Source organism: Oxyura jamaicensis, chromosome 8 (assembly GCF_011077185.1).
Source record: "Oxyura jamaicensis isolate SHBP4307 breed ruddy duck chromosome 8, BPBGC_Ojam_1.0, whole genome shotgun sequence".
Taxonomy (NCBI): domain Eukaryota; kingdom Metazoa; phylum Chordata; class Aves; order Anseriformes; family Anatidae; genus Oxyura; species Oxyura jamaicensis.
The window spans coordinates 14,470,233-14,497,379 of NC_048900.1; the positions used below are offsets into that span (position 1 = coordinate 14,470,233).

The following is a 27,147-nucleotide window of genomic DNA, read 5'->3' on the forward strand; positions in this document are numbered from 1 at the left end:
GCTCAAGAATTCACTGCACATTAAAAAATTTGTTATACCCCCCATATGCATGTTAGACCTAAAGCTTTTGATGCCTCTACTATTTTATTCAGAGATCTACTGGTCATAGCTGACTCCTAGCTTTATTTGCCAAAGAGCAACGAGGAGTATTTATGCATCTCTCATCGCAATGATGCCCTTGCATTTCTGAAGCACCTGCAGATGACAGACTGCTCGGTTTTCAACAAACAGAAGCAACAAGACAAAAGCTATTTGACCCAAACAGGTTTGGAGGAACTTTTACCTGCTTTTTAAGAACTCTGAGATTAAAGATAGTAAAAACCCAGCATCCAAACCCATGCTGTCAAGCTCTTAAAAGAAAGCACAAAGCAGCCGGCAGAGTGGTGGCAGCAAAATACAACAGCGGGGATTGAAATGGATTGACGCACCATCACCAGACATTGGGCTGCTCAAAGAAGTTGCATTCTTAACATTTAAACTAGAAAGACTAACAAGAAAAGCCCTGAATTGCCTGCATGTGACCTTCTCCACCAGGTTCCATGTACACCACAAAGTTGTTCCACATCCCTTCACAAAAAAAAAAAAAAAAAAAAGTGAAAACATCATGTAAATGATCAAAATAAACTGAAAACAGTAGGTGCCAAATATATTTTTTTATTGTTTGATAACACTAATAATATAAACTGTGTAAAGTATGATAAAACTTCTATAAAACAGAGAAGGTGCATCTTACAAAATATAAAATACAAACATTATTTCATTAACAAAAAGGGGAAAATATAAAGAGAATATTACAATAACAGTACCAGTTTCTTCCTGTATTCCAAAATTTACTGAAAAATGTTTAAATTATGCAGCACTAAGATAAGTTACTTTTATTTTCTCTCTTGATTTTAAACATGCATTACGTCAAACAGAAATAAAACCTATTAATCAATACAGAAAATGTTATAAATTACCTAGCATTGCATGTAGATTTAAGGAGGGATGATGCAGCATCTATTATGCATTATAATTACTTCCCTTCCCCTGGGCTTACAGATTTTAGCAATTAAAAATAGCTCAATTATTCACAATAAAATGAACAGTCACTGAATTAGCAATAAACTTGGATAAAGGAGCAGTTATAGTAAAAGTTGTTTTGTCACAAAATTATCAGACAAGATCGGATATGCTTCAGGTAGTCTTTATACAAAGTGATGCCCTTGTGACAATTATCTGTGTCTGCCAGAATCCTGAAAGCCCTATCAGAAAGGTAAGAGAGTGAAATCTGAACCATATTAATGTCAACAGAAATCCAGAGAGCAAAATCTCATTTACAGTTCTTGCAAAGAAACACCCATACCGTCTGACCGTGCTACTGTGAACTATCTCACAACGCCTTGTTTTCACCACAATGCAATTCCTAGAGAAAGGAGTGCTGTCCTCAACCTGCTGCTGGCCAAGCAGCACACAGGGCAGCTGGAGATGGTTTCCACCTTCTCACCTCTACAAGTACCTTTGCATGTCCTTCTTCGTTAACAATCCCAGTTAAGTTCACTTTCAACCAAACTGTTCAGCCCTGCCACCTTCTCCAAACCCCACAAGAAAGCAGATAACAAAGAATGGCTGGGACTACCAGGTGCACCCACTGAGTTAATCCCATAGGGGTTTTTGTTTGGTTGGTTGTTGCTGTTTTAAATGAAACCCATCAGCCAAACATTCATAAAATTTGCAGCTCTCAGATCTGGTATGCAGGCAGTGGTGATGTGTGTCCCCTCGTGGCCCTGTCAGTTCCTTTTGCTCGTTTCACACTTGCTGATTACATTATTCCAAAGGAGGCTGGAAGTGTTTGGAGGTGACTACCCTTTGCACAGTTATCTAATATGAAAATTTTAATCACTTTTTCAGATGGTACTAAAATAATCTATGTTTATTTGCAATCTTTTGCTATTCAAAGTACTAAAAATAGACTTTAAATATAGCCCTTAACAGATGAACTACTTCACATTCTTACACAGGAACAATTTATTTATCCACTGTAAACATTGCCACTGTCCCTTTGCAGAAATGTATTGCTTTTAATCATAATCAAATGCAAAATCATTTTTAATTTACCTGGAAACATTTGGGGCAGAAACACGTGAACTAATAACCACTTAACATACAGGTGCTACCAGCTAAAACTCAAGCAATGTAATTTCGTGGAACAAAAGAGAAATAGAAGATCCAAGAGGCTGGATTTTTTGCTGAGTGGATGTATATACTCTTAAACAACGGTAAAGTGGACTTCAATTTTTGTTTAAATATTTGTGATTCAAAGATTCAAGAGCAGATCCTTCTTAGTATCAGCTACAACAGCTTTCCTAACATTAACAACCAGCTGAGGATCCCACTGATCATATTAAAGATGTACAGATCCCATTTCTTTGACAGCCATTTGTTACAAAGCGTTTGTTGTTTAAGAGCCACCACTCACAGAAGAAAATTAAGAGGTGAAACAAAAGGTGAAAGCTTGATGATGGAGTTTTGGTTGGGCCAATATAGTCAACAGTTACTGGCAAGCAAAACCCCTTCCAGTATAAGAAATCAACAGTGTAGCAAGCAAGCAACAGTGCTAGTAAGCAGACAAGCAACTTAATATACGAGGAAGCTGCTACTGACTAGCAATAATAGTCAGCTTTTATTGACTTTTCAAACTAAAGTCGAAGACAATCTTCTCACTCATGTAAAGCAGAGAGGAATCTAGGCCTGAGGCCAGGTATGTATCTGTATCATCTCTGCTATTAGAGATGTATTCTATTGTGTTTCTAATTCTGTGTTACATTTCAAGATATGCCCAGTTTACATCAATTAAATATCAGACAATTGTCCTGCTAAAAGAAACCAGTGTTTACAATTTTGTAAGAAAATAGAAAAAAAAATATATACTGAACTCAGTGACTTTATAGTCAAAATAACCTAATTACATAGTTTTTAAAGTAAGAATATCAATATACTGAAATGTTTTAAATGTTTTTTTAAAAAAAGAAATACAAAATAATATTGAAAATTCACAAGAAAAGGTTTTCAGGACATTTGCACAGACCTTTTCAAGAGTAGTGATGCTCTTAAATGTCTTTACAACTCCAGTTATAAAGATAGAACCAGCTTCTTGAAGGAATGGGACATGTGACACATCTTCTACGTATGGTTGTTGTTAAGATTGTTCTTATTAAAGAATCTCCTTGCTTCGACACTGCTAAGTGACACAGAGCAGCGAGACGGATTCTCCTTTCTGTATTCAATGCTTTCTATCATAGCCTGCTTGATCACCTGGAAAACAATTAACAATGTCACTCTGGGAAAGTTAACTAAGTTTTAATGATTTAATGATAATGAAAGATAACTAAGTTTTAATGATTTATTAACCGAAAGAAAAGACCCCTTCAGATCTTAACACCTGTTGCTCCTAATTTCATCTCTGCTCCATCCTCTGAACAAAGTGATTGCTGAGTATCACTGTGAATTCCATTTGTTTTATTGTAGAAAACAATTATTTAGATGTAGTTAATAGGTATGACACTGTATCACCAACATCAAACAAGTCACACAGGAACATACTATATGAACCATCTCATCTGAGTCCCTGCACAACACTGAAGGGTAAATCAAAACAACGTAAAAATCCATACTTAAAGGGTGTATGAAATCATGACTATATTAAACATTAAATCCCCACTTTCGCTTTCTTGGTCCCAAAGCAACAAGATTTGCTCACTACATTGAAAAAAAAAAAAATAAATCATTTCTTTAACTGGGATGATGATTTACACTTGTGAATATGGAAAGCCACTCTACAGATACTGTGAGAAAAGGGTTACTAATCACAGCCCTGTGTTACTGCTAGTATCAATTGAAAAGTATAATTAAATACAACGGAGTTAGCTGAGAAGGAAATTTCCACAGATCTTTGCAAAGTAAGTTCTATTTTCCTTTTTTTTTTTTTTTTTTTTAACTTAGAAAATCATCATACATAAAGGCCTGAGTATAAAAACCTGAACATAAAATCCTACATCCTCTGCAGTCACATTTGCTCAGCTACCCTGCAGGGCTTTTGATGCTAAAATGACAAAAACAACACAGAAATGGCAGTAGAACAGAGCAGAAATGGGAGTGGATCCTAACAAGCACAGGGTCAAACATTATGGAAAGCACACAGACCATACTCCAATAGTTCTATTTGGAAGACAGCCACCATATTAAGTCAATCTTCTTGGTCCTGAAAATATTTAGAATTTTTATCTCCTGGAAAGCACCCTCTGGCCCTTTCAGCAGCCTCACAGATTATTATTGTCAGAGGATCATATATAGTTATGCTTACTGATATTTAGGTACTATATAAACTGATATTTAGGTACTATATAAATGGAGGTCAAGTGAAAGACCAAATTCTCTTCAGTCATTTTTTTCTGAGCATCTCATCCAACTTTCTTCAGGTAAGTCCAGTCACTGGGTTACTTCCAGTAACTGGATTCTCTACTTCCCTTCCCAGTCTGGAAGGACGCAAGTTGGCCATAGAATCATAGAATCATTAAGGCTGGAAAAGACCTTCAAGATCATCTGGTCCAACCATCACACAGTTTGTGTGCGCACCCATAATCAGCATGCTTATACACAAGCTCATAAAGAACCTACCTTGAGTTTACTCCATCTCTCATTAAAATAAAGCAGATTTTTTCCACTGGCTATAATGGGCTTTGATCCAGCTCAATTTTCAAAATAACAACGGGCACAACTAAATGCAGGAAGCACTTTATATGCCAAAATAATCAGGCAAACACTGAAGTAAACTTCTGTACCTTTAGGATGGCAGACCCAGGGGTTTACCTACTTTCCCCTTTAGCAGTCTAGACCCTTTAAGCCCCTTACACACTGGCGTACATACATCTATATTATTGAGGGTGTTGAACTCCATTAGATCATGAAGCCTCTTGAAAGCAACGTTGGGATACTGGAAGTTGAAGGTAGAGAATGGTGTATTTGGATCATCAAAAATGTCAAAATCTGCAAAATCCTTCTCTTCTTGTGTCTCTCTTGGAACACCTGCATACGAAACAAAAACACAACCAAAACTTACCAACTTATTATTATTTTTTTTTAAATCCCTAACTATTACAGATAGACTTGAGAGTCATTTCAGGGACAAAGCATTTCTAGTCTATAAACACTACATCATCATAAAACTTCAAAGGAACACCTAGATTCAGCATCCAAAACTACCTGCTCACCTGGAGCTTTATACTTCCGGAAGTTGATGTTTGCCAAAACAAAATGGATTATAGTTGGGCAGTCTTTCTCTGAAGAGGTATCCTTTGGTTTAAAAACATAGCACTCCTTCAAGCCCTCTCGATCAAATACATTTGGATCTATTTTCGGGAAAGGAAGCTTGTTCATTTTGGCCCATTTTTCAGCAAGCAAAATTTCCTGAAAAGAAAACACAATATATATAAGCGCTCACTGCAAAAAGGGATTTTCTCTAGATGGATACAGGTATCTGCACTAGAAGCAGTTTTATTATCTCACACTTCTTTACCACGGAAGGACTGATCAAGTCCATCTTTGGACAGGAGACCCAGTCTAGCAACTGAGCAACTCATTCAGCCTGCCCAATCTTCATCACCTGTGATGATTCACCGGAAGGAAAGAGTTGGTCTGTCATATAAATCTTTGGGTGAATTTACAGAGCTGACAGCTAGAAAAAACCATCTGTAATTTTACTTGCAAACTGAGTATCAGTGCTATGGAAACCAGTGAGGGTTAATAAACACCAATCCACGCGTAGTTATGCTCGTAGTCACATCACAGCACAGAAGAACATTTGAAAGCATGCTAAGCAAAGAAGTAAGTTAGGAAAACAGTCTTCTTTTTTCTCGTGACAATTGAGTAAACAAAATAATTTGTAAATAATGACTCAAAAGGATGTAATGAGGGTGTGTGAGAGGAAGGGGAGGGAAGGTCAACATATTTAATCTTTGTTTTGAATGAAATTGGGGCAACTGTTGTGGATACACAAGAGATTAAAAGATTGTGGGTGTAAAACGATAAAACAAGAGTAGAGTTAGCAACTTCAGCTGGCTGATTTTCCTTTGTGCTGCAGTAATAGAAGTATATTAGAGTGCAACCATAGATACAACAGGCCCAACACTTGAACTGACATTTACTCTTTGTAATGCAAGCAGAGCCAATGTGATTGCAGAGTCAGTAAACAAAACTAGTTTCTGTCCTTTAGGCCATCACCATACTCTGCTTGTGGACTATAGCTGTGTATTAGCTGGAGGTACGTCACTCTTTTTATTATACACATACTTGTGCTTCAGAAACAAATGAACCGTTCCCTTCACCAGTGGCTCTACAAAAACCTAAGGCATCATTTAATTTTCCCATTGTCTTTTCTTGCGTAAAATGACTTTGCATTTTAAAAATTATGGTTTATAGAAAAACTTTCAGGATGACATCCTGATACTCCAACCAATCTCTCCATGTTATGGTATGTTCACCAAAATGGCACAGAAAATTGCAACTGCTGGAAACAGAAAGTTGAATGCCTAGGCAGACTAATAGAGACAACTGTAAACAGCCTTTTATGCAGACTCCATGTGCTGAACATAAAAAACAGGTGGGAAAAAGTGTTTCAGTGGAGATGATGGCACTGCATCAGTAAATCTAGCAGACAGGGGAAACAGTCCTGACAAAAAAGGAGAGAAATTCTTAAATGAATAGAAACTTAAAGGAAGAAAGAAGACTGTGGGATTGAATCAATTAAAGATGAAAGGCACTGCTCCAATTCCTCTCAGTGCTCTACTCTTCCAGGTGGTCCCCATGAGACCCAGAGATTACAGAGGTTACTCTTTCTAGTCATCTGAGGCTTTTTTTTCTCTGCATTTGACAACAATGATCTAGAGTTCATTTTGGCGTGGTGTTACTTTCACTGTTGCTGTGAGGTCTTGTCCTTTGGTAGTAAGGAAAGAAAAAGTTTTTTCCTTGTTCTAATTGAAATTTGTCTATAAAGCACTTTTACAAAGAATGCCAGGTGTTTCTCACACAGGTATATAAGTTCTTTTTAAAAATTCACTCGGGTTTCCAGTAAGCCTTGCCTCTTCTTTAAGACCCTCTCAACAGACATTTTAAGTGTTACTGTTTCTGTGTCAGCTACCAAATCATCCATTATTAACCTTTTCTGACCAACTAGAGCTGCCCCGATGCAGAATTTGTACAGGTTGCACAGACAGACAGCTATGGTTTCCACACTTGCTACAGAAAGTAAGCAGGTAATTTAATCTGTATTTTTCTGTGGTTGTTTTGCTCTGGCATGACTGGTATTAGGAATCCTACTTAAACCAGTACTGGGATTATCCTAGAGACATGAAAATGAACAGTTAGTCCCACTTTCAAAATGTTAAATGTTTAGCAATGCCAGGGTAACTGAAAACACATTTCTACAAGATGATGACAGAAAATCATTCATTTGCATCACTGAGAATGGTTGTACAGAGCTAGAGTGCTAGCACAACAGTAAATTTAATTATTTCCCATTGACATAACATTCTGCAGTTCAACGTGAAGGAAAGGCTTTCATGAAAAGCAACATAGCTACTACTTCAAACAATGGTTTACAGAGACCAAAACTGTATTTGTCTACTTATTGTCAGTTGCATCATGTGAGTCACACATACAGAAACTATGGCAGAGTGGAATACTCTGCCTTGATGTGGAAACAAGTTGCTCCAATGCTGTAGATAGGCACTATGGCCTTTTGGAACCATGAAATGTGCGGCCAACCCAACTGGAAGAAAGAAACTGAGTCAACATAAATTTATTAATGCAAGGAAAGGAATGGCCTGTCTTACTTACTTTGAAGGGAGGGCTGGAATCACTTGGCCTTGCTGAAAAATCAAAAGAGATGATGAGATCAACCCCTCTTTGAGGTCTTAAGATAAGTGGATATGGCAGGTTAAATGTAAGCCCGCTGTCCACAATATGAATCTTTTTGCTCTTCACATCTAGTGGTTCATATATCCTCTCAAATTCATCAGGATCTACGCAGAACAAATAAAAACAAAACAATACAGGAAAACACCAATTAAGAAGTGCAATTTTGATGGGGTTTCTAGTGTTTTCCCAAGTACTGAACATTCCACAGAATCTAATCTTCGGTATCCCAGCTACACATACCACGAACATATGTATAACCTTAATTCTCATCTTAAAAACTGGAGAGGGAGAAACAAAACAGGGCTGGCAGGGACCTCAGTAGGCCATGCACGCCAACAGCCAGTCCAAGGCAGAAGCAGAGGTGGCTCAAAGCATGGCGGATGCGGACAGATGCCCGGGTTTGACCCTTGCATTCCCAGCTTTATCCCTTCAACCCTAACAACCCAAGACACAAAAGAAAGTCTTTACAGGATGTTGAGACAGATTCCTAACATACATCCTTGGTCCTACACTGCCCAACCTTCTCCTCCAGGTTTCCTCCCAGACCTTCTGTCCTTCCCAGATCTTCTTCATCCAAGTAACTAGAATTTGCCCACAAAGCTTTGAAGTGGCTCTGCTCCTGAGTGCTGCTCGTCTTTGTCTGTTTCTGACTATTAAAATTAAGACTAACAAGTCAAACAACTTGCTTTTCAGCCTACTCCAAACCTCATGAGCTCATCCTCATTACTATGCTAGGAACAAAAAAGAACAAAAAGAAGTGAGAACTCATATCAGTATCCAAAATTTAAGCACTGAACAGAATTAACTACTTACTGCCATGGTATTGTATAAAATAGTCTTCTATCCCTAATGACCAAACTGAGGGCGAAATAAGATGATGTTTTCTCTTCAATTCCAGCATTCTGTGGGTGCAACTCAGGAAAGAACAAGCAATCTTTGCACTTATCCAAGTCTCTGGATACTGCTAACTACTCACTTTGCTCCTGACAGTCTTTTCTTGCTCTAGATTTTAAAACTATTTCCAATGCATGTTTTGGCCATTTGATTAAAAGCTAATGATCATATCTGTAGAGGGCAGTGTAATCTAAGCAACGATGAACAAAACACTAACTATTTCTTGTATAATTAAATTTCCTAACACCAACCTATTGGCAATAAAAGTCATCTGAAAGTATGGGCAGTGTGAATAAATCCATCAATATTGATTCAAACTCTATTTCATTAGAACAGCTTTCCTTCTTCATTTCAGGATCCATGAGAAAAATGTAGTTACGAGTAGCAAAAATTCTCAGATCATATATTTTTTAATTTTTATTTCTGTTACTATTATTTACTGAAAGTCACTTTGATGAGAAATGATGCACCTATTTCCTAATATTTGCAGTGATTATCATGAGAGAAAACACTTTCAAATGACTGCCTAGTGTTAAAGAGCTGAGGGAGAGCTTATTTTAGAATTCCTGGTTTATATGTTCAAAACACTTGGCATCGTTACCTTATTTTCTTCTTATTTTAGAATTAGATATATTTCACAGCCATGAATTAGCATAAATCAGTGAAAATATATTAGTGTTTATCAAATTCACTATAATTCAAAACCCACTGTTAAAAACATACACCTACTACAGATACTTTTAAGATAACTAAAACAGTTTAGTTTCCCCCTTCCTTCTTTAAAGGCAGTATTTCAAACACAATTGATAATTTATTTTAAAACCTTATTCTCAATAGAATTCCTAAAAATTGCAAAAATATCTTTTTAATTTACACTTAGTTTACTTTATAAAATTTGAATTTGAAGCCAAAATCAAGTCAACAATTATCTTTTAAACAAAACTTGTACCACCCGGGGTAAGATATTTTAAATGCTAAAGCACTGTAATATCATCAATAAATTTATAATTACCACATACATTTTTTATTAGTCATGGACTCCTGTAATTGCAGGAGAAATTCAACTTAAGAGTTTTGCCTTTTTTTTTAATAATTCCTTTCAGAAGTACATCTGTAATCTGGGCCAGAATTCCAAAAGCAATAAACATTATCCAGTGCCTATTTATTTATCTTAATGACACAAACTTAAAGGCAGACTCGGCATGGAGTTTGATTTGATTTACACAGTGGAGACGGAGGCCAGAAGCAGCACACACCAACCCAGCAAGATAAGGCAAGCAGCCAGACTGAGCCACAGGTCAGGGCACTGCAGGTGAGGCTGCAATTGCTCGTGGGAGATGTGTAATGTACAATGTGAGTCCCTGGTGCTAAAAGAAGCCTTGTCTACTTTATACCCTGTGCTGTAGTTATTCTGACGGGCTGGATAAAAAACCTTTTTACATTTTACAACACATGAATCCAGGACGATCACTCTACATACTCTGGTAACCCTGCTCAACCAACCCATCATTATTCATCAAGCAGTGTGAAGACCGAAAGGAGTATTTATGCTTTGAGAGCCTGGGACATTAATTTTCAGCTCATGCAGACTGCTTTTATAAAAGATGCATCCATATTAAGAGAAGCTTTCAGTCCAAACTACCAGCTGAGAGAAGCCCAACATGTTTGGGAGTATAGCTCTGTGCGAAACCAGCACAGCATGCCTATCTCATTTGCAGTAATCGGATACACAAACAGGTATTAAGAATGGTTTAGAAATAAAAGAAAGAGAATGTTCCAGAGGCCAAATTTTGTCACAGACGGCAGCTTCAATGAAAGTAAGAGAGATGAAGAGGGAATTTGCTATTGACGTGCATCTACTATAACAGTTTCCATAAATACTGAAGTAAGGAAGCAGAGACTGAGTTATTTTTTTCCTTATTGTTATTCACTTGGCATTTTCTCAAGCAATTTTGGTGTGTTGTAATACCAAGGCACAGAAACAAAACAACTCTGAGTTCACAGTGAAACTACTCATGAGGTGTAAAGTTTTAAAGCATATTTGAGATCAATTAAGAAAATGCTCAGCAAAAACTGAATCCACAGGAGAACAATGACAACTATTTTGAGCATATAAACCAGGAATGTAAGCACTAAAAAGCTAAAATTACCAAACTATGGTACACGATAAAAAGATGATAAAATCACAGTATAGTTCAAATATAGGAACTAAGTTGGCATTTTCACTGAGTTAAAGTCCTTAATGATCTCACACTTCTACTGCAAAAAGCAGTTTTTGTATATATACTCTCCACTCCTACACTGGAAGGAGTTAGACGCTGGTCCACTGAAGTAGGCAGCAGTAATCCATAGATTGCCGTACAAACGGAATCTGGGGCTGTAAGAAAGTTTCCTTCTAAGCAGACAGCACACCCATGCTGAAGTCTTAAAACTCAAGCATGATTTGTACTCCTGGGAAAAGGGAATTATTTAAATGCCATGGGTTTGGTGGAGAACAATACCACCAGGTATGTATGTGCATGCTGGGGACACTAAGCATGTGATCCTGTTTCTACACTAGTGCCTGGTTGTACCTGTTTCACTTCCTAAAGGATTTTTGCTTTCAGATCAAGCAGCTGGGATCTCTTCAGGGTATGCCAGAGCCTAAATTCTGCCCTCCGTAATGCCTGTAGCATCGGCTTATGCCTACCACAGCTAATTCTCCACAGTGCGACTCAGTGTGTCTGTTAAATGCTTGAGACAACTGGAGATGTAAAGCATTATTTATATCCTTTCTGATTCACTTACTTCTCCCTTTGGCGCCTGTCAATTAAAAAAAAGTAAGTTCTAAAGCAATTGAGACCTCTCTGTGCTCAAACTCCTATCTAAATTTTCACTAATAGGAATAAATATGCAAGGCTTAAATGCAGCCAGTGCCTTGCTAATATACAATATTTCAAATTTATTCCCAAGTTTCCTTTCTATTTACTCCTCTGGACTCCTAGGTTCTTACATATTCACTAGCAAAATTCACTAACACCATTAAAATGTGGATACCCTTATCACACTACTGAATGATTAAATTTTATATCAACTGCTGAAATTTCATCTTTTGTTTTGTCTTTCTACTACCCTTGGCTACATTGCAACTATTCACAGCTGTTAGATTTGAGTTGTTAGTTCAGGTTTATGAGTGTGGGCTTCAACAAACACTAAAAACTGCAGCTAAATCAAACTTCTGCCAGGCATTTTAGCCAGAGAATTTTCAGGTGATAGACACTCAAAAGTATTGTATAAGAGGAGCAGGCTCATTCTGTCAAACCTGCATTTTATTTCAACTGAAATTAAGACCCAGGAAGTTGAGAGTTGATACTGAAGATTATCCACATCTTAATTAGGCAAAATTCTCATCAACTGTCATTTTTTCCAACCATGAATCTATTACCCGCTTTCCTGCCTCTTTTACAAGCACTATAAATATTAAGATTACCCAGTTGTAAACACCTCTGAGATGGTGAAAATATTTAGAAAGTGGAGCACAGATGGAAATTACTATACAACCACTCAAAGGGATTTGTTACATTAACAAATATACATTAGAGACCGTCTGCTACTTAAGCTTTTAAACGACATCTGGTATTTACCATTGCATAATGACCAACTAGGACAATCTATTTCCTCTGAACAGAAAATAAGGGCTGGAGTGACTGTTATTATTATGAGGTATGGTTGGCAGTGCTGTGCTGCCACGTGAGAGCATAGAAGGAATGGAGATTTGCAGCTTCTCAACATGAAGGATGTCAACAATAAACCCCAAGCATTGCAATTGGAATCACAGAAACTGTGCGTGGAGGCTCCACAAAGTATGTATCTTCCCATATAACTTTTCTATGGGGAAAGTCACATCCTTAACTCAGTGCTCTGCTGCCTACCAAGGAAGAAAAAAGAGAGGCACCAGTGCCAGAAGAATACTCAGAAATTCATAGGTTTCCAATGAGCAGAGTATAAGTAACACCGTCTATAAGAAATCTTCAATATACTGATCAAATATGATTCCTAATTCTGTGCAGCTACTGTCCTAGCCACCATACACTTCACAGTTTGAGTAAATGTTACCACACTGAGGAACTCACAGCTTCACAATAAATATGCAGCAAGAGGGGCTTTCTGCGAACTAACCTGCTACGGCTGCATCTAGTTCATCTTCCTCCACAGATTCCTGAGTTAGAAGGTCTGCCAGAGGAGAGAGTGGGTAGCAGCTGTTGAGGTTCAATCCCAGCATGAAGTTGTGCACTTTTCCAGCACGCCCTTCCCTGGTGTTGAAAAGGGCACTATCACCCACCAAAGCCATCAGCATTCGCTGCACCCAGCTTTCTTGGCTACTGTTCTGATATGCTTGGTTTGCCTCAGAATTCTCAGTGCCTGTAGAGTCAAATGAAAATAACCAATGGTTAGACTGTTAATGTGTGTGTGGAGTATAAACCAAGATCTAGTAAAACCAGGGTCTAGTAAAATAATGGACCTATTGCAAAGAACTATATTGTTCTTTCTAGAAGCTACGGATTAAATGAAGGAGCCATGCTGCAAGAATTTTACTAAGAAAATTGAGAGAAATCATCCTCTTACAGGCCAGTGAAACTTCTCATTGTGCTACAGTAGTGTAGATGTGTCCATCAGGAAAATATGCTGGGACTGTGTTAGATGACCCGATGAACTGTTTTTAGCTAGTCTGGCAAGGGCAATGAGTATTTAACTTTACCTGTGCTGACAGCCAAAATGTAAACTCTCCTGTGCTCAGGTAACAAACTTGAATCAGGAATGTCCATACTATGCATACCTAAATTCATCCTGATGTGCATTACACCCTCCTCCATCCTTTGCTGACTGCTAGAAACTCAGCTCTCCTTAAGGAGCCAAAGTTAGTCCTCTAAATCTTTACAGAAACAGATTCAGTCATTCTCCTTAAAACATCCCTCTGTCCTTGGAAAATACCACTCTTTTAGGTTTAGAGAGAGATCTTTGGCTGGCCCCTGCTCAAAAAGAGGTAATTTCTATTTCACTTTACTGCAAGCAGTCACAGACTTAGATGCATTCTTCGCAGCCACAGTAGATACAGGGTATATATAAAGTTGCAGATATTAAATATAAATTCTGTAATATCTGTATAAAGAAGAATGCTATCACACAGGAATTCTACAATATCTGAAAATATCATTTCAGTAAACTATAGACTACAATCAATATTAAGTTTTAATTAAAGAGTACAATAAAATGACCAAACTTGGATGTCTATAGCTAGATGCTATAGACATTAAAATGTCTTGGACTGGTGTGACCTTACATTCATAACCTGTCATAACTTGACTTTTTTGATTGTTTTGTGTAAGAAGATAACTCAGGCTCAGGCTTTTTATATAAACAGAGAGAAAACAAATACCCTAGGGTTTTGAGGTCCAACATCTGTACAAAAGTATCCTATAGAATTAAGAAAGATTACTAGTGCATACAAATCAGATTTGTAGGCTGTCCACTACAAACTGAAAGAAATGTAGTGTTTCTTGCTGCTGGCTTAAACAGTGCTTCTAGTACTTAAACAGGAAATCTGCAAATAAACATAAGATGTGGTATCACCCACTCTCTATTATTTTACACATAAGGGGAAGTGAAGAAGTAATCATTCAGCTGAGCTAACGACCCAGTAACAGTCTCATTTCACAGAATTTTGTTTTCTTCCTGCAGACCCCAAAATTACAAAGGAGAACATACAGCTTCATTCCTGTCCTTGCTTTAGTTTTTAAAAAATATTTGAAATTTTCAGGTGAAAATCACTATTCTCCAAAAGTATCATCAAAAACAAAAAGCATTATTAGGATGAGATAGAGAACCTGCCTAAAATCACAGACCTCTGTAGGTGGTTCAGGTACCTACGTTTTTAAATAGGGTCTTTTTTTTTTTTTCCCACTGACCAGTATTCAACATGTGCTTGTGCCTCTTTTGGGAAACTGGATTTGGGCACTGTTTAAAACACTGTGCCAACTTGGAATTTCCTGTATAAGATGTCATTTGTACAGGAGCTAAAAGACATGTATGAATGCTGTAAACACAAAGTAAACCATTCTCAATTACGTATTTGACAAGTAACCCTTAGAACAATGGGTAGTGCTAGTTTGCTGTGCTGATAATTCAAACATGCCTCTGAGCTCAGTATCTTGCTGGACTTCAGGAGATCCCTGACTCAGAAAGGCTAATTTTTGGATGTACATTAAATCTAAGAGCACTGTGAAGCCTTGTTGTGCTGATGCCAAGACTGAAGACATGCAAGAGAATTTGTCATTGACTTGAGCAGCAGACACGAGGCCAAGCCAAAGGCCTTCTGAGATCTCTTGTTCAAGATTTCTCTATTTTGATGAGCCACTGGCTTCTTTAAGACCCTTGTACTAAGCAGGCAAGTTTTACTACTGGTATAAATGACCACCCTCTTTTCTAAGGGACTCTTGATATGACTAAGAATGGGATTTCCCAATCCACAAACTTGAATATGCTACAAGAAAGCTGATGAAGAAAGTAAACTACAAAATAAAATGTGATTTCCTTACCTTTTGGATGCTGTGATTCATCTTCACTGTCTGAACTGTCATTACTTACAAGGTGCTTTAGCCTAATATTTTCTGTTGAAAGAAAGAAAAATTACTTGAAACTGCTACAACTTAATTGTCAAAATAGCTAAGAAGATAAAAAAAATTATAAGGCATAAAACTGGTACTTTTCATAACAGGAAATACAGCTAAGAGATTTCATCTGTTGATGAGATGTAGAGATGTAGAGATTTCATCTCTATAGTCAGAATCTGATCACAATATATTGGCTTTAGTTTGCTATTTTTGCAAAGCTCCTGCACTAAGAAGATTAGCCAAAAGGCTGAGAAAACAAAAGGAAAATGTAAAGCAGTACACACCACCCGCTACTTCATCACGTTTCTGATGAATGCATTTAATTCACCTTAAATGAAATTTATAGTTTTTATTGTCTCAGTAACTCCTAGCAAAGTTGAAAACAGGAGTTCTGTTAATTCAATACTAATTTTTGAAAAAGAAGAACACAGCGTCATTCATACATATATGAACCCATTACAATAGTGGGGAAAAAAAAAAAAGCCAAGATGGCTATAAGAGTGTTACTCAAGTATGTCTGATAAATAAAGGCCAGTGCAGTTACAAAGGCAGAAGAGACAACTGTTTTTACCTCATAACATGAAGTGGAAGAAATAAAAACAAAAATGAAGGAACTCCTCTGGCAAAAAATGTATTTTGTTAGAGTTAAAGCTTTGTTTCTAAAATAACCACAAAGTCATTACTAACTGTTCACTACTATCTTGAGAATTATTTTAATGTCAAAAATGAGTACAGAAAAAGAAACGCATTCCACTCCCAAGTCAGGTGGAGGTCAATTCATGTGAAAATGGATTGTGGACTGACAAAATTATTTTTGCTAAAGTCTCGTTTATACCGCGTATAAAGTAATTAACCAAGTTTAAAATTTTGGAAGGAAGTCTTTCTTGAAATACAGTCAATTTTCTATGTTTTATGAGCAGCCTCATCTTGCAAGCTCATAATCTACAGAAACTGGAGATGTACGCTGAGGTCCAGTGCTGAAATTGCATCAAAGAGACCTCTGGAAAATAAAAAACTCTTGTTCCCTAGTATAACGTATGCTAGGAATCACCTCTATAATCTGAATTTGGAACCAGCTGAAATAAACTGAATTGGAATGAACTTGATCTTATGATCAAGTAATTATTTTTCCCAAGGAAAAGTGAAAGTAAATAATAATCTACTTTTTCTCACAGAAGGCTAATGTAGATGTTGGTCTCTGCTGGGCTCACGAGGGGAGCGGAGGTGCTGAGCTCTGCTCTCTGGGGACAGCAACAGGACCCAAGGGAACAGCACAAAGCTGGGACAGGGGAGGGTCAGGCTGGGTGTTAGGAAAAGTTTCTGCACCCGGAGATAGTCGGGAACTAGGACAGGCTCCCCAGGGCAGCAGTCATGGCACCGAGCCCGCTGGAGTTCGAAGACCATTTGGAAAATGCTCTCACACACAGGGTCTGATTTTTGGGTTTTCCTGTGTGGAGCCAGGAGTTGGACTCCATGATCCTTGGGGGTCCCCTCCAGCTCAGGATATTTTATGATTCTATTCTATGATGGTACACACATCATTTAGTCTATAATTTCTATCATATGCAGTATCAAAGCAATGGCAAGTTTAACTGTAGTTTTTGCTCCAGGATAAAATCTAATTTCTTATAAGTATGCTAGGTTGAATGAGAAGATTGAAGAGGGATTCACTGTAATATCAAGTGTAAAAGAATACAGCTTTGTTAACTTCTGTAATGAACAGCAAATACAGATGACCACCATTACTGTTTTTTTTCTGAAGAGGATTATGCCCTCTTAGACTTACATACAACACTATAAGAATACCTACAGAAGGAAAAGAGAACCTGTCATCATGTATTTTTCCTTAAATACTTTTTCTTTTTAATACTCCGTACGTCTTCTCAAACACTACCCAAAAACATCAACAGTAGACAAGCACACACAAATGCCTACCATGTACAAATTCTTAAGCAATAACATGAAAAACAGGTAAAAATAAACACTGGTAACCCCAAAAGGAAGGTAACAAGAAGAAATGCAAGTTTTGGACATCAAATAATCTCTTTAAAGCAAGCCCCATGAAAAATTTATTGCTTCTACGTATGAATAATATCTGCTGTATTCAACTGTGTCTCTTCTATGTCCACTGGCATTTTGCCATTCACTTTGGTGGTACCAAGATTTTACTGGGACATTTGCAGCTCTGGCAATAGATTGTGGTTCTGCTCAAATCAGTATTTTCACATCTTATCCCATTTTAGTGCATACTTTTTAAATTTTATGTGAAATGAATACAGACTTCAGACAGGGATGGGAGATAAAATTCTGTCTCTCAGAATCTTAAAAAGCATAACATAGACCCTTCCACTATCAAATTCATTGACAAAGATCCTCCATTAGTAGGTGTTAACATTCACGAGGTGTACTAGAAACATGAACCTGGAGGAACAAGTTTCATTTTCATCCATAAATAATATGGATATCAAACAACTGAAAAACATCTATTAGGAGAGAGATATAGCTGAGGGGTTTAGGGATTTGTTTTTTAATCACCTCAATCTGCACTCTCTCTCCACATTTTTAGAAAAATCTGGCTGTCTAGTACAATTTATTTTGTGTTTTAAAGACATTTCCCTATAATGCCCTCTGAATTGGAAAAATGTATAAAAAACACCTGTTTCATTATCAACAACAGTCTCAAATAAAGAATAATAAAGTCTATCCCAAGCAAATTTCAACTCATTTCTTACAGTTATTTTGCCATGTGAGCATTAGCAGTGGAACCAACATCACTGAATTAGTAAGCAAAGGATCACATACCAACAGCTTACTTGTGGCTAGAAAGGAATAATCTAACAATCCAGAGACTATAAAATTTCTTTTTTCTCAATTAACTTCTAGAATAGCACAGTACAGTGTTTAGAAATTTAAAAGTAACTATGACTATTTGTCACCTTTTCATCTCCAAAAACTAGCAAAACAACATAAGAAAGGGTGTTGGAATCCTACCTCAATGAAAATATTAGGTGGATATATTCATGTGATGTTCACTTCCTCTGATATTGATCAGAAGCAAAAGTGAAAGAAAGAAAATTACTAATCCTCTTTCCCTGACCTCACTAACACCTAGCAATGCCAGTAGTTAAACTTCTTTGCATTACACATTCTCAAAATGACTACCTGCACAGTGCCATCCTTCCACAGACAATTCACTGAATCTTGTTAGCAATTGTTTTGCTTAGTAGTACAAGTATTTACTAAAATTACCTAATTCTTCTTCCATGGTGGGACCTTTATTTTGAGAATTGGAGACACCGAGCACTCTGTTAAATAATATAGAAAATGCACTGCCCCAGACACCTGAAAAGGAAAAGTAAACGATGAATAGAGGCTGGTAAAAGGTAAAAAAAAAAAAAAAAAAAAAAAAAAAAACACCATGTACTGCCCACTATTTAAGTAGTTGCTTTTATTCTGAACAGACCTGTGATTTTAGAACAAACTCAGGTTTACCAGAAACCAAAACCACAAAATTCCAACCCACGTCTCTGAAATCTTTCAAATGTCTATTTTGCAGCAAATTAATAACTGTACTTCTGGTTTTACACTTTCTGTGAATGCATTTAAAACCACTACTACTCAATGCTATTGAAATTATTTTTAAGTTTCCTTCTGTCGCATACTCACCCATTAAGAAATGCAAAGGATTTTCATTGTACTTCTTCACCACTGTCCCCATAAAAAATTTGCTTCCAAACAAATCAGGAGACATAAAAGTGCCATACTTTGCCATACCAATCTCATATGGACTGAATTCCACCCAGTCTGCAAAATAAGAAATAAAAAGTTTGTTTAGTTAGCAATCTCAATCTGAATAGAAATAGAGGATGAGCATATCTGAATGAGTAAGACCTTGTCCAAGGAAAGTAACTGACAGTAAATTAAATGCTAACCAACCAACAGTAATGACTCTTACATCGTGCAAAGTCAAAACTTTTCTTTCAAATGAAGAACAGTCTCACGCCACAGTGAAGAAGGAATTCTCATTCTCTTTTATCACAACAAAATTTGGTGGAAAAATAGAAGGTTGGAAAAACAGATGTAAAAAAGTAGCCATCAAGAATGAGAAAAAACAAAATGACATCTGTTTTTCATCTCATGCTTCCATTTGATTCCCCATCACATGAAGTGCCAACATGAGTCTAAGTTCAAAGTTTTCTTTTCACTGGGATCCTACCAAATACATCATCCAAATATGCAGATGAAAACTACAAAGGCAGCAGTAAAATTATTTGAAATCACAAGAAAGATCGTCATGTTGTGAAGGATTACAGAAGAGAAGAGATTTGGATTCCACCAAAAATAGTTTCCAACAAGAAAATGCAAAGCTAAAAGACAGTCAAAGAAATTATTAGTACCAATTATGCCAACATATGTACATGCCAGCTTATGGAATAGAAAATTCAGTACAAATATGAAACAAAATGTTCTAATGTCATTTCTGATTTAATCAAAAAACTTCAGAAGCAATTTCCATTCTACAGTGTATGTCTTTTTTAAAAATGGATTTTTACCTGACTTTGAAACATTTTCTTTGGTACCAGTGGAGTTGCTAATATCTGAGAACTCACTTCAAAAAGGGAGCAAAAAGGAACAAAAAATACTCTACATTTTCATTATTTCATTCAGTTGTCTATCTTAACTTCCACATTTTTAATAGTCATCAATTTGACTGCTTCTACAACTAAATTAGAAAAAAAAATCTGAAGCAGAAAGTCAAAAGAAAGAGCTTTAAAAATCCCCCCAGGTCATAGGATGCCATCCACTCATCCAGGTGTTCAGTGTTTCCACTGAAATGTTAACCAAAACATTAACCACTAGTACTGAAAAGGAAAGATTTAATTATGACTGTTGTGAGTTTCACTGGTGGGACAACACTTATCTACATTGTCAGATACAACATCCTATTCTCCATATCAACTACCCACAAATAAATTTTCATTGTTATTGGAACAGAGGGAAATTCCTTTGAAAACCCAGTCCAGGAATTTAAAGCTATTTCCCTTTGAGTACCATCAACAGCAGTTGGCAGATATATATTTTAGAACCATGTTGATATTGAAACTATTTAGAATTATAATTAATTTTATCTGTGATAGTCCACTAAAGATGATTATTTCTCAAATCATATACCCCACTCAGGAAATAAGATGTCTGTCTTAAAATTAAAGGACTTTAGCTTCTGCCATTCCTGAAGCTCCTTGAGATAGCGGCCATCCAAACAAGCAGGACTGAATGTCCCAAGAGACAAGCCTCTCCCCGAAGGTCAGAAAGTGAGAGTGGAACCCTATACAAACAGAAATATTTGGTGTTTCAGGGAATTTCTGTCTCAGTTAATCAAGTTAGTTCCTTGCCAGTGGCTTGAGACAAAATGTACCGAAGTCAAAAGTCCCAGTCGTGCTCACTGATTGCACTTTGGATGTGGTCCTCATGGAAGAGCATAACTACATTCCTACATACCAGCCTTCAGCTGGCTCTCAGAAGGGAAGACAAAGGTAATAGTTTCCCAACAATACACACCTAACAGCTTCAGGATAGGGCACATAAATGCAGACAGCACTCACACACACACACTCACACACTCACAGTAGCTAGTAAGTTTACTACAAGTAGTTTCAAAAGCAAAACCCTAAAATCCAAATTTCAACTGGTCTGGCATTACAGCAGCGGGAGAAGTGGCAAATGAGGCTCTTAGAGGGATGGAAGCATGCAATACCAAACCCAAACGTTAAATTATACTCCCCTCTTTAACACTGGATATCAGTATCTCCTTATCATTAAGAAAGCTATCTTAATAATAATAAATTTAAAAAATAAAATAAAAAGCTGCCTCTTAACTAAATCACTGTAATTATGTTCAGTTATAATGATTACTGCAGTTCTGGGTATGGCCAGCGCCACCAGGGTCAGGAATACTATGGGCTGGGAAAACATGCAGAGCCTGGGGCATGAAAACTGTTAGTAGCTGCATGAAATCTTGCACCATCACTCCTCAGAGGAATGTTACCTGATATAATTAATGCATTTCAACTTGAAGCAACATGAAAGATCTTACCTATGACTATAATCTAGTAAATAAGACAGTGTAAATATTTTTAATTCAAAACCTACTACATACTTAAAACCAGAAGTAGCTGTTCAGTTCTAAATGGAGAAAAGAAGCTTAAACAGAAACAATCAAGATCTAGCATTCTATATGATAATAAATGTGATGGTCTCAAAAAGGGAAAATAAGATCCATTGACAGAGGCAATGCCTTTTTTTGTAAGCTTGAGAATGATAAGGCTTGAGAAACTTGACCAGCCTTCAGGTAGTTCTGTACTTGTTTAGAGGCCATTTCCAACCTTACTGATTCTATGATTCTATGATTATTATCTACATATCATTTTGTTTTTTAGAAAGAGCAAATAAGGAACCCACATAAAATTCCTCAGAAAACAGGCCATCTGTAGTGGCTTTATGTGGCGGGGTTTTTGTAGAAGGGGGACCATAGGGGCGGCTGCTGCGAGAAGAATCCAGAACCTTCCCCATGTTAGATAAGGGCCCTGCTGCAGGCTTTTTGCACCACTGTGAGAGCATATTTAAGACAGGTAAAAAAAAAAAAAAAAAAAAAAAAAGTGTTGGACACAGCAGCTGGGAGAGAGAGAGGAGTGAGAAACAGCCTTGCAGGCGCCAAGGTCATTGAAGAAGGAGGAGGAGAGGTGCTCCAAGAGCTGGAGCAGAAGTCCCCTGCAGTCTGTGGTGAGGACCATGGTGAAGTAGGCTGTCCCTCTGCAGCCCATGGAATACCACGGTGGAGCAGGGTTCCACGCTGCAGCCCATGGAGGAGACCACGGTGGAGCAGGTGGACCTGCACCGACAAAGGCTGTGGCCTGTGGAGGACCCCTGCAGGAGCAGGCCCTGGGCCAGACCTGTGGAGAGGAGCAGTTTGCTCCTGAGGGATGGACCCTGTGGTACGGACCCATATCTGGAGCAGTTCTTGAAGATCTGCTGCCTGTGGGCAGCCCACACAGGATCACTTTGGAAAGGATGACATCCCATGGGTGGGACCTCACATGGAGCAGGGGCAGAGAGGCATTTTTGGTTTCTTTCCTTCGTTTCTCACTTCTCTAGCTTGTTAGTAATACGCAGTAAATCTTACTATCTCCCTATGCTGAGTCTGTTTTGCTCGTGACAATAATTGTTGAGTGATCTCCCCATCTTTATCTCAACCCTTGAGCTCTTTGTGTCACATTTTCTCCCCCTTCCCCTTTGAGGAGGGGGAGTGACAGAGCGGTTGTGGTGGAACTCGGCCGCTCACCCGAGTAAAACCACCACATCATCAAAAACCAAAACAGTTACACATATGTTCAAATGAAAAGCTTTCAGATTTCTAAGGAGAAAAGCAGACATTCTCCTATGAAAACTGTAAATGAATTTACAACTTAATTTTCTATTATGAACAAATTTTTGACAGCAACTTTTCCACATACTCTTTTTCAGAAATCTGGATATTATATGATTTCTAAACCTTGGGCAAGCCACTTGGTACTTCCCTTCTCAGTCATATATTAACTACATAGGCATATATATTTCTGTGTTTGTACAGCACCTAGTAAAACTGGACCCTTTCTCAAGTGAGGCTACTGGATGGCACTAAAAGCTGTGAAATAAATGAAAGCAGAAGCCTCCTTTATGTTACCAAAAACAGTTTACGCTGTGCAAGAAGTAAAAAGGAGTTCATATCTCATTTCAGTCTTCTTGTAAAGAGGAATAATCGTGCCTGTCTGAAAACATTTCCCTTTTACTGTTTGATAAATTAATGTTAAGCAGCTTTCCGCTGTTGGAGAAACACCAGCTTTTTATCTTGACTCCTGTAATCTGCTTAGCTACTTTGTGCATAAGCAACATTCTTTTCAGTTGGTAGGAAATCTTTTTTCTTTTTTTGTAGAAGATAGAGAACAAAACTTGGCCACCACTTATCATTCCACAGAAACCTAAAACAGTGGTAGGACTCATTTCCAGGGGAAAAAAAAAAAAAAAAAAAAAAAAAAAGAGTTAAAAATGGCATGGCATTTGACCTAAAATACATTTATTTTGTCTTTCCATTTTTCTTGGTAATACAGACAGGTAAAGATGCATCCTAAAAGCCAGAAAAAAGCTTGGTTCCAGGATATGCCATGAGGAATATGCCTATTCAATACTTGTTCTCTAAAGCCTGTAACTCTGATAGACAGGTGCCCACGTACTGCACCAACCAAATAAGTATCCACGTATGGATGTGTTTGCTTACTCCTGAGTAACTCCTTGTTATCAGATTCTGCTGTCAGATTCCCAAAAGCCACTGAGCACATGGCCATTTTCCACATGTCCATTTCTCCATCATATTCTAAAACCATCAGAACTGTCCTTATGATGTGTTGCTTTGGTATATACTTTGGCATCACAACTTCCTATTCTTGTTTTAAATTAAATCTCCCTGTAGTTGGTTCACAACAGTGTGAATTTTGTTAAGCCCCGAGAAATGTTTAATATCATGCCAAATTCTTTCCTAATACTTGCCATGACAATAATAATTTCAAAGTGTACCCAAGTTGCATGATGGAATTATTCTCAGTTTTTCAAAAACAGCCACGCACATCTCTCTCCTTTTCTCAAATGACTCCATACAGATTGAAAACATACCTGCAAACATAAGCTCTGAGACATCTGGTTTGACATGGAGACATGTAAAGAGTGGGAGAGCACACTGTGCTTTATTGATTTTCTCCTTCATGTTACTCAGAGTGGTGTCCATTCTCTGCATGAAAAGAAAGAAGTTATGTCCAAAAGGATCCTATAACAGCCTGCTGATATTTCAGAGACGACTTTTTTTTTTTTTTTTCCCCAGAGTTCTCAAATACAGGAAAATGGCCAAATTCATTTATTTCCAAGAAAAACAGACCAGAAGAATTTGTAAAAGGAAGCAATTTGCTTGAATGTCTTTTATCTGCACAATTCAGGTGGAAAGGAGTAGGCAAAGAGTTGATAGGAAGGTGCATTGCATCATTATATAATGCATTATAGAATCCAAGATAACATGACCGCAAACAAAACTGTATTGCTGGACAATGCAAGTTCTTCCCCTCCATTACTGTAAAGAATAAAACTAGGAAAAACTTTCTCTTATTCGTAACTGTCATTAATGATCATATAATGTTTTCCAATCTGTGCATTTTCTGAGAAGTCAGGAAAGACTGTCACTAGGAAAAGCAAACAGACCATTAAGAGGCTTACATTTGCTAAGCAAAGGTCTGCATCTTCCTCAAAAAATATTCTGGTGTCTGCAACCAAAACCAGACTGAAAATAATTACAGCATAATAGTACTAGGAAACGTTATCTGTGAATAACCAAGAGCTTTATATCCATTTTTCACCAAGTGTGTCAGGTTCAGATTTAAGCTAAGTATCTGTGCATTTGTTTAACTCCTTAATAAACAGGGACTTCTAACCAACCTCACTGTCAGAAACTCACCTTATATATCACAGTTACTAAAAGCTGTGTTTCCTGTTATTCAGTATTTTAGTGTTTAAAAACTAACTGTAATGTATACTTATGAAATATGTAAATGTATATATAGAACAAGTATGTGAATCTATTAACAAATTGCAATCTTATGATAAGATCAAATCTAAGTTCTGCTTACCTGACTCATTTGAACTTGAAGACTATGTGCTTGATTCAGTCAAATAGGATTTGTCAATAATAAAATACAACAGTATGAAGTGCTGCTGCTATTGTCTTATTTCTCAAAAAAAAACAATACTAGAGATGTGGATCTGGTCTTTCTCCTTGTAAGTTATATTTCATTAAGCAAATGCAGCTTTTCTTATAGCAAAATGTGCATAAAGAAGTTGCATGATGAATGCATGATGTTTTCCTTGCTCTTAAAGAAATTAGTACCATTCAGAAACACATCCCAGAAGAGCAAGAAGGCATTTTATGAGTTTATCTAGTATCCACTCAACTATAACTTTAAACATATATATATATATAAACAAACAAACAAACAAAAAAAAAAACAAAAAAACAAAAATAAAAAAACCCACCAGCAACAGACTTATTACACAATAGTTTCACAACTCTAATAATCATAAAACTGCACTCACATTATGGATAAGTGTTTCACCTATTAGCATTCCGAAGATATCTGTGAATGTGACAGGCTGTCCTGAGCTTTTTTTATTCCACAGTGCTTCAATGTAGCGTTTGACTTTCTGAGGAGTGAGCAGCAGAAGTGGGTTGTGACTCACAGAGTTCATCAATTCTTGATTAATCTCCTTCGGTCCTTTTTCTGGAAAATCCGGATGTGAATACAAAGTTGACATGTACCTGCAATGGAAATAGGCTCTGTAAGTGCCAAACCCTGGTTTTTTTAGGTGCCCAAACCATACAACAAGCCCAAAACAATTACTGATTAAATCAGATTTTTTACTCACTGTTTACACAATAAGTTGTCATCTTTTTTCAAGACATAGAAAGCTAAATAATTTGTTCTAAATGGAAACATACTAACACATATTCTTCAGACAATTAGATAACATTTATGATGTAAAAGATTAAAGTGTTAATCATTTACCTGTTTAAGAGATAACAGACAGAATTGTTGAAGGCTGTAAAAACAGACTTTCAAGTTGTCACGGTGTACCTAAGTTTGGAGGGCTGGAGATTCTATAAGCATACGTAGATAGTTCATTGACTCCAAGATGTACCCCTTTCTGTTGCTCTTTACTGCATAATCATTATTCAAAAATTACTAAAATATACTAGTGTATTAGCGTATTTTCCAGGATCTAGGTGTTTTCATAATAGGATGAAGCATTATGACGACAACATGTGCAGGGATTTGAGTCTGAGGATTCCGAAGAGGCCTATCAGGCAAATCTCAATTTTGTCATTGAGTAACTCTGGAAACTAAAGTTTTGTTTACTCAAAACAAAGTTTAGACATACATGTAGACAACTGTGGTTTTCACTTTATTGGTTTAGGTAACAGGATGGTTGAAGACTCTAGACAGGCTTTCCTAATCTACTAGAGGCTCCTTTCACTATTATTTATTCAATTAGCTGGCTCCGGTATACATACCATACTGCAGGCATAATTCTGCGTAGCAGTTTCACACATACTGTGTAAGTTCGGCTCTGAGATCACTGGGCTACAATTTACTTGACAGCATGATGAACCCTGTCACATGCATGATGTAAGGACTTGATTCATTAAGCCCTTGCACAGTCGCTAAAGCTTAGCATGCACGTCAGCTCGTGGGTGGAACAAACACAGCAGCAAGCTTCCATCTAAGCAGAGAAAGGAAAATGCAGGATGAAGAATTCAGTACAAGGTTGAAGCAAGATGACAGAAACAATCAGGGACGTAAATGCATTGCTCTGAGGTTCAGCATGCATCTGAGTGAACAAGCAAAACCCTGCCTCTCCCTCCAGGAAAGGGATACTCCACCCTTCAGAAAAAAAAAAGTAAGAGAAGAAGAGAGTATTATTCCCAACTAACAGACTTCATGGAAGCAAAAAGGAAAGGAAAAAGGAAAGGAGGAGGAAAGGAAGGGGGAGGAAAGGAAGGGGGAGGAAAGGAAGGGGG

The 27,147-nt window shown here is 37.3% G+C and overlaps 1 protein-coding gene across 7 annotated transcripts in view; it reads right to left on the reverse strand.

Annotated features, from left to right (window-relative positions):
- Window positions 1-633: 633 nt before the first annotated feature.
- Window positions 634-27,147, reverse strand: part of PLA2G4A (phospholipase A2 group IVA) — a 116,882-nt gene continuing 90,368 nt past the window's right edge. For all 7 annotated transcript variants that reach the window (XM_035333131.1, XM_035333134.1, XM_035333132.1 and 4 more), the window contains 10 exons: window positions 25,665-25,887; window positions 24,201-24,315; window positions 19,164-19,301; window positions 18,747-18,839; window positions 15,423-15,494; window positions 13,006-13,248; window positions 7,873-8,057; window positions 5,250-5,445; window positions 4,907-5,064; window positions 634-3,294 (listed from right to left, as the gene is read on the reverse strand). In XM_035333131.1, the coding sequence (XP_035189022.1) occupies window positions 3,163-3,294; window positions 4,907-5,064; window positions 5,250-5,445; window positions 7,873-8,057; window positions 13,006-13,248; window positions 15,423-15,494; window positions 18,747-18,839; window positions 19,164-19,301; window positions 24,201-24,315; window positions 25,665-25,887 (1,555 nt within the window). In that variant the 3' untranslated portion in view covers window positions 634-3,162. The remainder of the gene's footprint in view (window positions 3,295-4,906; window positions 5,065-5,249; window positions 5,446-7,872; window positions 8,058-13,005; window positions 13,249-15,422; window positions 15,495-18,746; window positions 18,840-19,163; window positions 19,302-24,200; window positions 24,316-25,664; window positions 25,888-27,147) is intronic.